The sequence below is a fragment of the Mirounga leonina genome, unplaced genomic scaffold (genome assembly GCF_011800145.1).
Source record: "Mirounga leonina isolate KUSES-001 unplaced genomic scaffold, KU_Mleo_1.0 Mir_114, whole genome shotgun sequence".
Lineage (NCBI taxonomy): Eukaryota > Metazoa > Chordata > Mammalia > Carnivora > Phocidae > Mirounga > Mirounga leonina.
In genome coordinates, this window is record NW_023270265.1 from 26,042,073 (window position 1) to 26,055,077 (window position 13,005).

Sequence of the window (13,005 nt, forward strand, 5' to 3'; positions counted from 1 at the left end):
GTCCAACTTCATTCTTTTGCATGTGAATATCCAGTTGTCCCACCCCCTTTGTGGAAAAGACTATTCTTTCCCTATTAAGTTGTCTTGATACCCTTGTTGAAAATCAATTGACCATAAGTGTGAGGTTTTATTTCTGGATCTTCAACCTATATGTCTATCTATACACCAGTGTCATGCAGTGTTAATTACTGTAGTTTTGTAGTTTGTTTTTTCTCCAACTACAATTTTTTTTTAATAAAGAGAATTATAAAACATGGAAAAATCAGCTCAGAAAGTCCACTTACTTCTTTAGTAGATCATTTTTTGACACAGTAACATCAATTTTAAATACTATTACATAAAGCATGATGGAGAAAAGAAATTTTGCTTTATAATTAGAAAAGTCACAATAAAACTTGCCAAGAAAAACAAAAACAAAAACAAGCCATTTTGAAAATAAACACAGTCCATGCCAAACTAGTATAAGATGAAGCCAGGAGCCTTCAAAAGGAAAAAACTTTCTTCCCAATATTTTCTCTCCTTTTTATGGTTTCTGAAATTGGGAGACTGTCAAATTCAAAGGTTGCTGAGCTGTTCTGATTTGGCTCTTTTGGTATCTGTTTTTTCACCACGCTTGTCCTTGGATTTATCTTCTTCCTTAACATCTACTTTTTTTGTCCTCAGTTTCCTTCCTGTCTTCTTCAGTTCTAGTTTTCTTTGCACTTTCCTATGATAGCCATATTTCTATGACCTCCTTTTCCTTCACCCTCAGAATCTGAGAAGCCCTTATCACAAGCTATCTGTTTATCTGGTATTCAAACAGAAATTCTCTTGTCTGAAACTTCTCCATCTTTATCTCCACTGTCTTCATGAACAGCATCTTCTGGAGTAGTTTGCATCTGGATGCCAGGTGCATGAGGTAGCATGTGTAAATATTCAAAAAAATGCTGTTTTATCTTTTCCATATATTCCATAGTGTTCTGGTTTGTCATGTTTGAAGGGCTAATATGCAGTTTGTAGTCTGGTCCAAAATACTAAAAGTAATCATTATATGGCCATTCACTGGGAACACCTCACAATTGAGGGCAACTGCAGTATTACATGTCCAATATCGAGCAACATTACATATTGTCTACCCACCTCCCCCAAGCATCAGTAATGGCATATGGAAAGTTTTTACCACTTCTACACATTTAGCATGACCTTTGACTGTCAGCTTGAAGCAACCAAGTCTATCACCAGTGAGTCTGCACCACACTATGACACCCCAGCCCTAAGTTGATACATCTCTATCACTTTTAGGATAATAGGCTTACATAACTTCCCATGACTCATCATCTATACCATCTCTCACTGGAAAGTTGACAGCAGAGTATTTGCCTTTTTCTGTACCAATATCCCTAGAGTCTCCTGTTCCAGGTAAGTATTCCCCATATTTATGGAATAGTAGTCATTAAATGATCTGCTGCTTAAAAGCTTCTTGAGTACCATCACCATGATGAGTATCAATAATAATATGTAAGACTCTCTGAGGATACTTCAGTAATTCAAGGATGGCAAGTACAATATCATTAACACAACAGAATCCTATTCTTCTGATTTCTTAGTATGATGTAATCCTCCAGCCCAGTTAACAGCCATGTTGGTTTGTTGTTGGTTTAACTTCACAGCCCCAAGCACCAGTTGAGAGCTTATAGAACTCAGTCCATCAGACTCTGGACAATCATCTCCAACACTAAATTTCTGCATCTGCTTACTATACTCAGACATGTTATCTGGTCTTACTGAACGTAAACATTTGATGTATTCATCACTGTAGTATTTTGTCATTTCTTCAGCAGTGGTCGTATGGGACTGTATATTTCCATTTTTCTATATAAGCCATAATTTAGCAGCAAGTTACAGGACATGAGGATTCTGAGGTTTCATGGGCTGACCCCGTCCATAATAATAATTTCCAGTATCACCATCATAGTAGTAGCTGACTTTCTTCTTGCCACCTCCCTAACACTGGGCCATGGACTCCCAGACCACAGCCAGCTCCCAGCTCTGGCTCCTTCTGCTCCTGCTGCTGGGCCTCAATCCAACTTGGGGGTGGCAGTGCCATAGAGAACGGTAGGCTGGCAGATGGAGAGAAAAGGGTGATGGGAGGGCTCAAGAGCACCTAGTGTATACAGTAAAATATTGTCAGTGATTATCTCTGTAGGGTAACATTTTCATTTTTTTGCTTTTTGCTTTTCTGCATTTTCCACTTTTTATGTTGAACACCTACTATCATTGTAATTAGAAGCAAAACATATCAACTGTTATTTTTGAAAATACTAATCAAATGATTGGGTAAGATAATAAGGGGGAAAAAATGTGTGCTGACCAATCCTGTTATTTTTATGAACTTATGGAAAATAGTAACTGGGAGCCAACCATCTCCTGCACAGAGGCAAGGGTATATGGAGTTCTGAATTTCAGAAAGGAAGAAAGAAGATAAAATGGCCAAGGTCTTTTTGATGGCCCCTGTTTCTAAGAATTAGAAAATTAATAATGGTTAATAGTTTACAAAAAAGAAAGGAACTTGTACATTTTGTTTTGGAAAAGTATTACAAAGGGGAGATCAACAAAAGTTTGCAAAAGCAAATTCTTTTGTCATCTGGTAATACATGATATCTGATTTGGATTGACTTTCTTTGGTTTCTTTAAAAACCTGCATTGTACTCAATTACCAAACCAAATAGTTCCTGGATGACTTACCTGATCTTACTGGTGTACAGATTTAATCGTTTCATTCAGATTTGGAGAGTTCTAACAATTTGATTTGATTGACTTTGCTATCACCAGTGGATAATTTAGTTACGCCATAAATTCAGTGAAGCTAAAAATTGTCCAGAATGTGCACGTGTATGACTTCGGTGGATTTATTTGTATTTACCATTGAAAAAAGGCACAAAGCATTCTGTTTACCTGAAGCTGCTATTTTTATCCAAAAAGTGTCCTGGATCAAACTTCTCTAGATTGGGAAACTCCTTGCAATTGAAAAAAACAGACAGTAATGCAATACAGTAGTGCCCTGGAACCAAGAAATGGAGAGTAGAATGTTACTTTATCACACTTATCCTTGGTTCTTTAAAAAAAAAAAAAAAAAAAAACTAACACTCTTAATTATAGTAGATTGAATAGGACTGAGCACTCTTAAACTAGCCTCATGAGTGGTTATCTAGTTATGGCTATTTTACACACACTCTCATACATTACCTTTTACTGAATAATAAGATGGTTGTCAGTGGGAGGAACAATATTATGGTCAATGTGCAATAATCAATTGTTGAAAAACTAGGGTTTGCAACCTGTATTGTCTAGACAATGAACTTTACTGGAATTGCTGCCTCAGATCGGGAGCTTACGTCTCACAATTTTTTTCTTTCTGAATCCAGATGTGAATGAGAAAATGAGATATAAAATTGCTGAATCAAACCCTACTTCCCTCACTTATAAAATGGGGTGGGGGTAACCAAAACAGGCTTTCTTCTTTTTTTCCCAAAAGATCGTGAGGATTAAATGATAAAATAATAACGATAACCACAATTTATATTGGGGCCTTCACATTTACCTGATCCTGCACTTAGTTTTTTAGAAATCTCGTTTAATCTTCACTTCAACCACATCCAGTAGGCTCTCTCTTTGTTCATATGGTATAAACAAGGAAACTGACATTCAGAAAGAAGAAATAATTTGAAGTTAGACTTTTAGCAAGTGGCATAAACCCGAACCAGGTTCTATCTGATTATAAAGCATCCCTACTATTTAAGTGAAAGCTTCCTTTTTCATTTTTACTTTATTTTGCATTTCCTTAAACATTATTTTACAATAACTGGAGTAGATAATACATGCACATGGTATAAAATATAAAAAAATGTACAAAAATGTGGAAAGTGATAATGAATCTCTTCTTTTCCTATACTCTTTTGGTTTCCTTCTTGATGTAATCACTGTTACCCACTTATGATATATCCTTTGGGAGATAGCTTACAGATTTAAAAAAAAAAGACACATATATACATCCCCCACTATTTTCACACAAACAGCAGTATCCTATGGTGTTCTGTCACTTGCTTCGTATTCCACTTTATTGAAATAAGGGAACTTTAAAAATTCTTTGGAAATGAACATTCAGGGATCTTCCAGTCTTTAAATATCAAAAATACTGCTATGATGCATATTCTTACTTTGGGGGAGGTATTCATGAAGGATAAATTCCTAGTAGTGAAAGTGCTTTTTAAATTATGTTTTGAATTTTGATGAATACTGCCACATTGCCTTCCATAGAGGTATTTTACACTTCACAGTTTAACATTCTCTGTGCATATATTTGAGCCACCATGAATAAATTTTCGTGTAAGATGTGAGCTAGGGATATATATTTTTCCAACTCCCCCAGAGTTTTCCGAACTCTATCAAATAATCCATATTTTCCCTCTGGGTTACAAGGAAAAACGCACCTAAGTTTCCATATAAAGTTTCCATATAAAGTTCATTTTATTTTTATACTTTAATTGATCTATTAAAGCTATAGTACTCAGCTTCAATAACCGATTTTAAGATTTTATTTGAGAGAGAGACAGAGTGAGCGGGGGGGGGAGCAGAGGGAGAGGGACAAGCAGACTCTGCACTGAGCATGAAGATGGATGTGGGGCTTGATTCCACGACCCTGAGATCACGACCTGAGCAGAAATCACTACAAAAAACTTACTACATCCTCAATGCGCATGAGTCGGACACTTAACCAACTGAGCCACCCAGGTGCTCCAATAACTGTGACTTTATATTTTAACATTAGGTAGGGCTATTGTGACTATTCTTTTAAAATTTTCCCTATCAAATTTGGGATGTTAGTTTAGTTCCAAAAAATACCTGGTTGATATTTTTGAGATTTCATAAACGTATAGATTGATTTGGGGATAACTGCTCGCTCTTCCTTCAAATAGAAAAAGTTAATTTATTAAAAACCTTACATCCTCTAACAGCTTGAAGTTTTTTCTATAGATCTTGAAATTTCTTGTTTATTCCCAAGTATTTTATCCTGGTTTTTATTATCAAAAACTTGTCTTCATTATATTTTTTATTTTATATAGGGTAGCAATTGATTGTTTTAAAATAATAAATTTGTGGGGCACCTGGGTGTTGTTTAAGCATCTGACTCTTGATTTCAGCTCAGGTCATGACCTCAGGGTCATGAGATCGAGCCCCATGTTGGGCTCCTTGCTCAGCTTGGAGTCTGCTTGAGATTCTCTCCTTCTCTGCCCCTCTCCGCGCTCATGCTGTCTCTAAAGTAAATAAATAAAATCTTTAATAAATTTGTACCTAACCAGTGAATAATTCTATTTTTGCAATCTCGTTCAGGAAATTTTCTTGTACTTTACAGGTACAATTGTTTCATCTACAAATTTGCTTTCTTTAAAATTTTTTCTTATCTCATTCCCTTTTTCTAATTCTAGTAATGGTAGATAGACTTTATTCCTGGTATTAATGGAGATCCTTTTAGCCTTTTATCAATTAGCCTGATTTGAGAAATGTTTTCTCTAAGGAGCTAGTCATCCATTCCCATTTTATTAAGGGTTTAACAAACTAAAAATGGATGTTAATTATCAAAACCATTTTCTATACAAACGAGACATCATGTGATTGCTCCCTAAATTCTATTTACATAGTGAATTTTTTTTTTATTTTTATTTTTTAGAGAGAGAGTGAGCTCAAGCATGTGCAAGCAGGGGCGGGGAGAGGCAGCAGGAGAGGGAGACAGAGAATCTTAAGCAGGCTCCATACCCAGTGCAGTGCCCGACAGCAGGCTCTATCTCATGATGCTGAGATCATGACCTGAGCTGAAATGAAGAGACAGACGCTTAACTGACTGAGCCACTCAGGCACCCCACATGGTTAATTTTACTAGATTTCCTAGTGTTAGACCATTCCTGTGTTCCTGATTATCTTCACTTGGTGGTGGTGTAGTATTTTTAATGTGATGCTAGGCCATGTGTTAGTAGACTTTTGCACTGATATTTTTAAGATTGGTAGCTATTTGTTTTGTAGTGTTTTGGTCAGGTTTGGCACCTTTTCTTCCTCTTCTATTCTTTATAACTGTTTAAATGTAAAACCCAACCCCTTAATCACTACAAAAAACTGACTACATCCTCAGTGCACATGTCAATGTTTTGGTAAATGCAAAGCGCTCTACAAATATTAACTGTTAGAAGCAGCAATATCTCAAATGTCATGGTATGTGAGGTCCTGGAAGATAATTTGGGTTAAAGGTTGACTGACACTTGATTACCTTATAGCTGCAGACACATTTTCTATCTCTTCCTCCTTTTTAAAATCCATAATGAAAAATAAGATTTCATGAGATTCTCATTACTGGAAATCACTGCCCCCTTTACACATTCTGAGAGTGGGAAGGGGCCTTGGAACCCTAGATCAGCCTCCCCTACTCTAGGGAGGCAGAAATGCACCCCAACAATCACCAGGCAGAAATCATTATGCTAAGTGCATAAAAATATGTTGCTGAACCCACTGAAGAGCCCCATGAGGATGTGTAAACAAGTTCAGAGATGTTAGGTAACTTCCCATGGTTACACATTAAGTCCTCACACAGACACTCTACCCTAACTTCTATGTCCTTTTTTCCCCACTACTCACATTCCTGCATTTCACATTCATCCTTTTGTTCTTTCATGCAACAAAACTGACCAAAAACTCATATGGGCCAGGCATGAGCAATAGATACCAGCCCAAGAAAGAGCAGAATCACAGTCCCTACCCCTGGAGAGCTGAACATTTGTGAGGAAAGACATTAAATAGGTAAAGTGAGGTGTGTGAAATGTTCCAAGGCAGAAATGTGGAGTGCTCATCTGAGCCAACAGTTTAGGTGACCTGTTTGAAGAAGTGAAGACTCATCAGGAGTTAGCAAAGGAAAGATGAAGTTATAAGGGGAAAAAAATTAGCCAGCTCAATGGAACAATATATGTTAAGGGACACAGAGAAGGTACATTCAAGGACCCAGGCTGTAGAGGTCAGTGGGGGCCAGATCACAAAGAGCCTTCTATGCACACATCTGGGGCTTAATCACAAAGCAACCAGAGATCACAACTTCTAATTCACAAAATTCCTTTTTCACAGCAAGAGGCAGAAATGACTTAGTTCTAAATCACTTCATTTTAATACCCACCCAGACCTACAGGATAATTGGTTTGAATTAGTTAAATTTCCTTGGTCTGCAGCAGCAGACATAGAATACTATGGGGTTGGAGCCCATAGGAACCCAGTAAAGGGCTGCTTTCCCCAAAACTCCCAATTACCAAGTCCTGCTGTCCAACATCACTGTGAAATTGTTCCCCAGGAAAGAAAGGTTGAGAGCTGTGGAGAGCAGGTCCAGCCCTGGCTCTTGGACTAACATCTGAATTAGAGAAGTTAGTTACATCATACCACTGCCAGTTATAATTTGTACAATTTGTCCCTTCCCTCTGCCTCAGTAAAACCGCCCCACCTCCTCCCTTCTTAGACAGCCTCTGAAGGGCACAATGCTCCAGCCTCCCTCTTTCCTCCTCTGCTGCTGACCACATCCCACCAAGAATCAGAACATACCTTGTTAAATTCTGTGAGTCAGAAAGTGTTAACCCTGCTTTCAAAATTCTTATACCTGGGAAGCAGTATTCTGAGAAGAGCGTAAGATAAGCCTCTACAGTTGAGTTAAACTAGTAAAATAAACTGGTTACCTAGTTGAAATGGGCAACACAGCCTTAGGAACATGTTAAGACAACAGAAAATAATGGAGACATAAGGAAAAAATACAAATCACTGATAGTAAAATAATTTTATTTGGTTTCTTTTTTTAAAAAAAGGTAGCAATTCACATATAAATTTAGACTTCAAGATTACAGTGTGTATTTGCCAAAAGGAACATCCCTGCAGGAGGGATAGACTTAGAGCCTGAGCAAGCACTGGGAAGCACACTCCAAGGAGAGTTTAAGTGGAAGTAGTTTCTATACAACTTCACAACACCACTTCCCTGTTCCTCAACTCTGCCACCAGCGGGCTTGTAAGAAAACCCACATCCATCACTTTGGGGCACCAGCTTTTAGCTCATGGGAATAGGAAACATCTCTAGGTATGAAAGCACAAAGGTCAATGACCCAAATTTCCCACAACAATCATTATCTATCTGCAGCAACAATACATGACAGATGAATAGTTTATTCTTATAGTTCAAAGGTTCTTTAAAGGAAGGCTGGAGAACACAAGATCCATTCATAAAGAGTACAATAAGCAAAAATTAAAAAAGGATTCTCTCCATTATTACAAATGCCTCTCTAGTATAAGGCCCAGGGGAAAGACCCACTCAAATTTGGGATTCCTTCCCCATAGAAAGTGTTTGGCACAACCCACAAGCTGTCATGAGACTGACAGGACTGACAGCGGAAAGGTTTCTGGAAGTGGTCCCATGACTTCTCTGTCTGGCTTGACCATAGTATATATGAAAAGTGTCTTAAAAAGTTGCACACACTCAGGCCTAACTATGGGGCACACTGTTTCAGGAAAGCTAATCCGAAGGGAAAAAAGGCCCAGATGAAATAGGTGTCCCATAGCCACAGGCTAACTCCTAACTCACTCTGTCATCCTCTCATGGGAGATTAAATCCCCTGGCTGCCCAGGAAGTCAGTGGAATCCTGACTTCCTAGGGAAGGTGAAAGCTGGAGAACAACTTTGATTTCAGCATCTCAGAGCCAGATTAAAAAAAAAAGAAAGAAACAAAGATGACCAAAGATGCTGTTACTCTGTTCCACACTATGTAGGCTCCAGAAGAACAGTATTGAGGAGAATCAGTGTGCTAGTAACCATGGCAGCCCTAGGACTTGGCCTTCAGGCAGAGGTACTGGGGCAAATAAATGTACCCCAAATCCAGTTTTAAAAATGAAAACTTCCTGCAATTATGATATAATACTGTGCAGTGAACAGCTGGGAAATTATATGCTGCTCCTCATTCTGGTTAAAGCCCTGCCCCGCTCTTGGCCAGCCAGAGCTGAGAGGTGACATATAAGGAACTGTCTGTGGCTAAAAACCAGGCACCTTCGTTATGAATGGCCTGGGGCAGTGACGCAGATAGTCATCATCCAGTGGAGGGGAATGCAGGGCCCCAGAGCTTTGGTTCAAAGCAAAGGTTTCATCTCACCCAGAACTTCAAGCCAAGCTCTATCTCTGAGCCTACTAATGCAATAACTAGTGATTAGGAATCCCTGGTTGGGTGGCAAGGTACATATCCCAGCAGGCCACCAACTTGACTACAGGAAAACAAAAAGGTGCAAATAGTATCAAGTAAATGGTTGCTCAAGTGGAAGATCATTTCCTGGAGAACTTCAGTGGACTAGATGCTAATCACATGGATGAACGCTGGGACTGGACCCCAAAGAGAGAGCCTGGGCCCCAGGCGTAATCGGTCTTCTTTACACTTACCGCATCCTGGCCATCTTCTCTGACCTCCTATGTCTTGAATGGCTGAGCACACATTTCCCCGGGGACCAATGTAAACATTATTCAATAGATCTCAGCTTAGAAAAACACAGTTTGTTATATACTTAATGTCTCACATTCCAGTGCAGGCAGTATCTTAGCATCAGACTTTCCCTCATTCATGAGTACCAGTTCAGAAAGGAAGACACACAGGATACTTGATAAAACTGTGGCTGAAAAGACATTTGGGTGCCAGACAACTGGCTCTATCTTGCAACCGGCTGATAAACCAGGGCTACCACAGGAGAGGCAGAACAGACGGAGCACAGGTTCTCTGTGAATCTGAGGAGTCATATAACCATTGTTCCCACTTAACCCCTTGGGCCACATTCTGATACGGGAATACATTTCCACCACTTGCATCAACCTGTGCTCTCCTTGTTTTGGATGGGGCTCTCTCCAGAGGGTTCAAGAGTCTCCTTAGAGAGGAGAGAGCTTTTTCTTCCAGTCCTAACATCTGAATATTTCGAAGCACAAGAGGAGTCCATGAACATGCTAGGGATGTTGCTGCCAAAGTAGATCTTACTGTTAGAAGCAATGGCCTGGTACCTTTTGAGCTCCAGGTATTCCGGGGTCAATTTGTGCTGTGTGGGGGGGCAAACAAGAGCAAAGGAATCAGGACACTTTGGTCCAACAGTCATCTCTCTCTTTCCTTACACACATTTTTCCTACTGCTCTTCTGAATCATTACTCAACTCTGAGTCATTGCCAATGACCTTCTCTCACTTTGACGTGTGGCTCTTACATTCACAGCTGTATTTTAGACTTGAAGTTCCTTAAACAAGCTCATGTCTTAATGCAGGGAGAAGCGTTCATTTTTTAATAAAAAAAGGATTGAGGAGGTGGGTTTTTGGGAACAATGATAACAACTAACATTTCTATAGTGACTTGGAGCCTATAAAATGCTGTCATATCTACTTTCTTATTTCATCTAGCTGAGTTCAACCTGGAATCAGCCTGGAATCTCTGCAGGTTCTCTTAAGAGGTAAACAGGTCAATAGATTAGAGTGGCAGAGCTTCATAGGCGTTGGGCTCATAACCATCAACCATCTGTTATTCTGCTTCTCTTGACCACATTCTAAAAGTGGAAAATGATCTCAAGAAATCACCTGGTCTGGCCTCATGCCTCTACCTAGAAGCTGGATGTGTAAACTGACTGTGATGGACACATGTTTGACAATCAAACAGTTCTTTCTCCCTGTCACAGTTTTGAAATTTTTTTTTTTTTTAATTTAAATCATGGTGCCATGATACATCCAACCAAAATCTCTCTAGGCTTGATCAAAATTTATTTCTAATATTCCCTGGAACTTACTTCCCCCAAAGCCTCTTGGAACCTTCCCTAGTAATCCTTTCCTCATCTAAAGTCCCCGGCCTGTCCTCTAGGCCCTTCATAGCACCCCCAACACCTTCTACTCCCTGGGTCTACACTCTCTCTGCTGAAACACTGCCATCAAATCTGGTCACAGTGCATAACCAAATTACTTTCTAATGCCTTACTAATATAGGTCATGATCTGAATAGCATTTATCAAAATGGCATAAAACTGCTGTCCCTTTCAGCATAAGGCTAACCTCAATGACAAAGTCTTGATACTTGTGCCTACCCAGCTTCTCCCATGACAGATTTGGATTGCTAGTTTTATACACAAGTTTCTCAACTTGTCTCCATCTTGACCAAATTCCATTCTGTTTCTACAGAGCTGTGTCTCTTGCAATATGCTAGATTTACTTCTAAATTTATATTGGATTTCAAAGTACTGACAATTCTCATTATATAAACCTATCATGTCTTATCATTTCTTCTGAACCCACAGTATGTTGTTCCTTTCGAAACTGAAAGAATTTAAGACCTGTCTATACCTTAAATCTTGACTCTAATCCTTTAAATCGCACCAAACACTGGCAATCTCTTTCTCAACTCTTTCAATGTTGTGATCTACTCTACAATTAATAACTTTATAAACCTTGGTCATATCCTTCCCTTCTCAGAATACCACAGGGGTTCTAGCTGCCTCTTCCTAATTCCTGCTAAGTAGGCCTACATTCTCTAAACCTAGATTGACCCGAGTCCCTATACAAACATTGTTCACCTGTATCACCCAACCTCCTTTCTCAAATTATCACACATAAAATTCCGCACAACTAGAATATTTTTAAATCCAGTAAACAAGCAGTACTCAGGGGCATTTGAAAACATGTGTGTTGTGGGGAGCACTACTGATGCTTAGCAGGCAAGGGTCAGGGATGCAAAATAGCCCATAATGCATGGGACAGTCTTCAACAATGAAAAAGTATCCCATCTCATAATGGCAAGAAAGTTGCTGATGAGAAACACTAAATAAACTTAGCATTTATACAAAAAATTTACCTTACCTGGGAAGCAACTCTAAATGGACTTTACTCTTCTCCTGTTACTCCTGTCATTCCATGAGAAGACCCTCACCTTTCCTGATTACTGAGCCCTGATAACGGCAGTACGGATAGATGATTTATGGTCTCTGACTTGTGTTTATATATCTCCGTGCCTTTGTCCTAGCTCCCCACTTTTACAAGGAACTATACAAAGTTCTCTTCCCAATGAGTGTGCAATACGTCTTGATAAGTGATTGGCTATTTCCAGAGAGTGTGATGTCAACTACCCTTCCTTGACACTGGACAGATCACCACTATCATATTAGAGCCCCAGCCCCAACTCCAGCCCCAAAGAAAAGCAAAATCCCAAACACTATATTATAAGGAGTGGGTGAGAGCCAGTCACCTTGTTTGAGGTGGCATACTTGTGTGCAGCATAAAACTCAGCATCCGCCTTTGCCTTCTCTCGGGCCAGGAATGCGGCATCTAGCAAACAAAATAGAGTCAGGGTGTTTAAAACAAAGGAAAGTTGTAATCTATTTCCTCAGCTGCTTAAGAGTTCAGATTTTATGTTAAGTAGGGGTCTCTTTCTCCACTGCCTAATATTTTAATCACTTTATTTTTTTAAAGATTTTATTCTTTTTAAGTAATCTCTACACCCAATATGGGGCTCGAACTTACAACCCCGAGATCAAGTCACATGCTCCACTGACTGAGCCAGCCAGGCACTTCTCAATCACTTAAAGGCATTTAACAACATTAGCAGTTTTCAAATCCCAGTCCCCAGATAGACTCTTCTCAAAGGGGAATACTCTTGTCAACGTCAAAGAACTCTCAGCTCATTTTCCACCTAATCCTGATCCTTCTTTCCTCTATCCCTCATCACTCAAAAAGCCTCACACCCTACCCAGGCTCTGGATTCAAGTAAAATAATGAAGTCTAGATATGAAAGCTCTGCTCTATTTATTGCACTGTCCCCACCCCCTCCAAATTTGATCCAGAATCAGTTAATGCAGAATGATAGGAAGCAGCAGTATACAAGCAAGAGGTTGAATGTCTGGTCTTTAAGACGGTGAGCCTAGAACATCAACATCTCACTATATGAAATCAAGAAGTCTGA

At 39.2% G+C, this 13,005-nt stretch overlaps 1 protein-coding gene, 1 long non-coding RNA gene and 1 pseudogene across 2 annotated transcripts in view; all 3 read right to left on the reverse strand.

Moving 5' to 3' along the window:
* Positions 1-412: 412 nt before the first annotated feature.
* LOC118024853 lies at positions 413-1,998 on the reverse strand (annotated as a pseudogene).
* A 163-nt stretch (positions 1,999-2,161) lies between these two features.
* Positions 2,162-6,692, reverse strand: LOC118024914. Its single transcript, XR_004683224.1, has 3 exons — positions 5,794-6,692; positions 3,581-3,677; positions 2,162-3,040 (listed from the first exon to the last, which is right to left on the reverse strand). It is a non-coding gene; the product is annotated as an uncharacterized LOC118024914 (long non-coding RNA).
* A 1,130-nt stretch (positions 6,693-7,822) lies between these two features.
* ERLIN1 (ER lipid raft associated 1) overlaps positions 7,823-13,005 on the reverse strand; it is a 40,013-nt gene continuing 34,830 nt past the window's right edge. Inside the window, exons 11-12 of the mRNA XM_035027089.1 lie at positions 12,292-12,371; positions 7,823-10,115 (exon numbers count right to left, since the gene is read on the reverse strand). Of these exons, the coding sequence (XP_034882980.1) occupies positions 9,894-10,115; positions 12,292-12,371 (302 nt within the window). The 3' untranslated portion in view covers positions 7,823-9,893. The remainder of the gene's footprint in view (positions 10,116-12,291; positions 12,372-13,005) is intronic.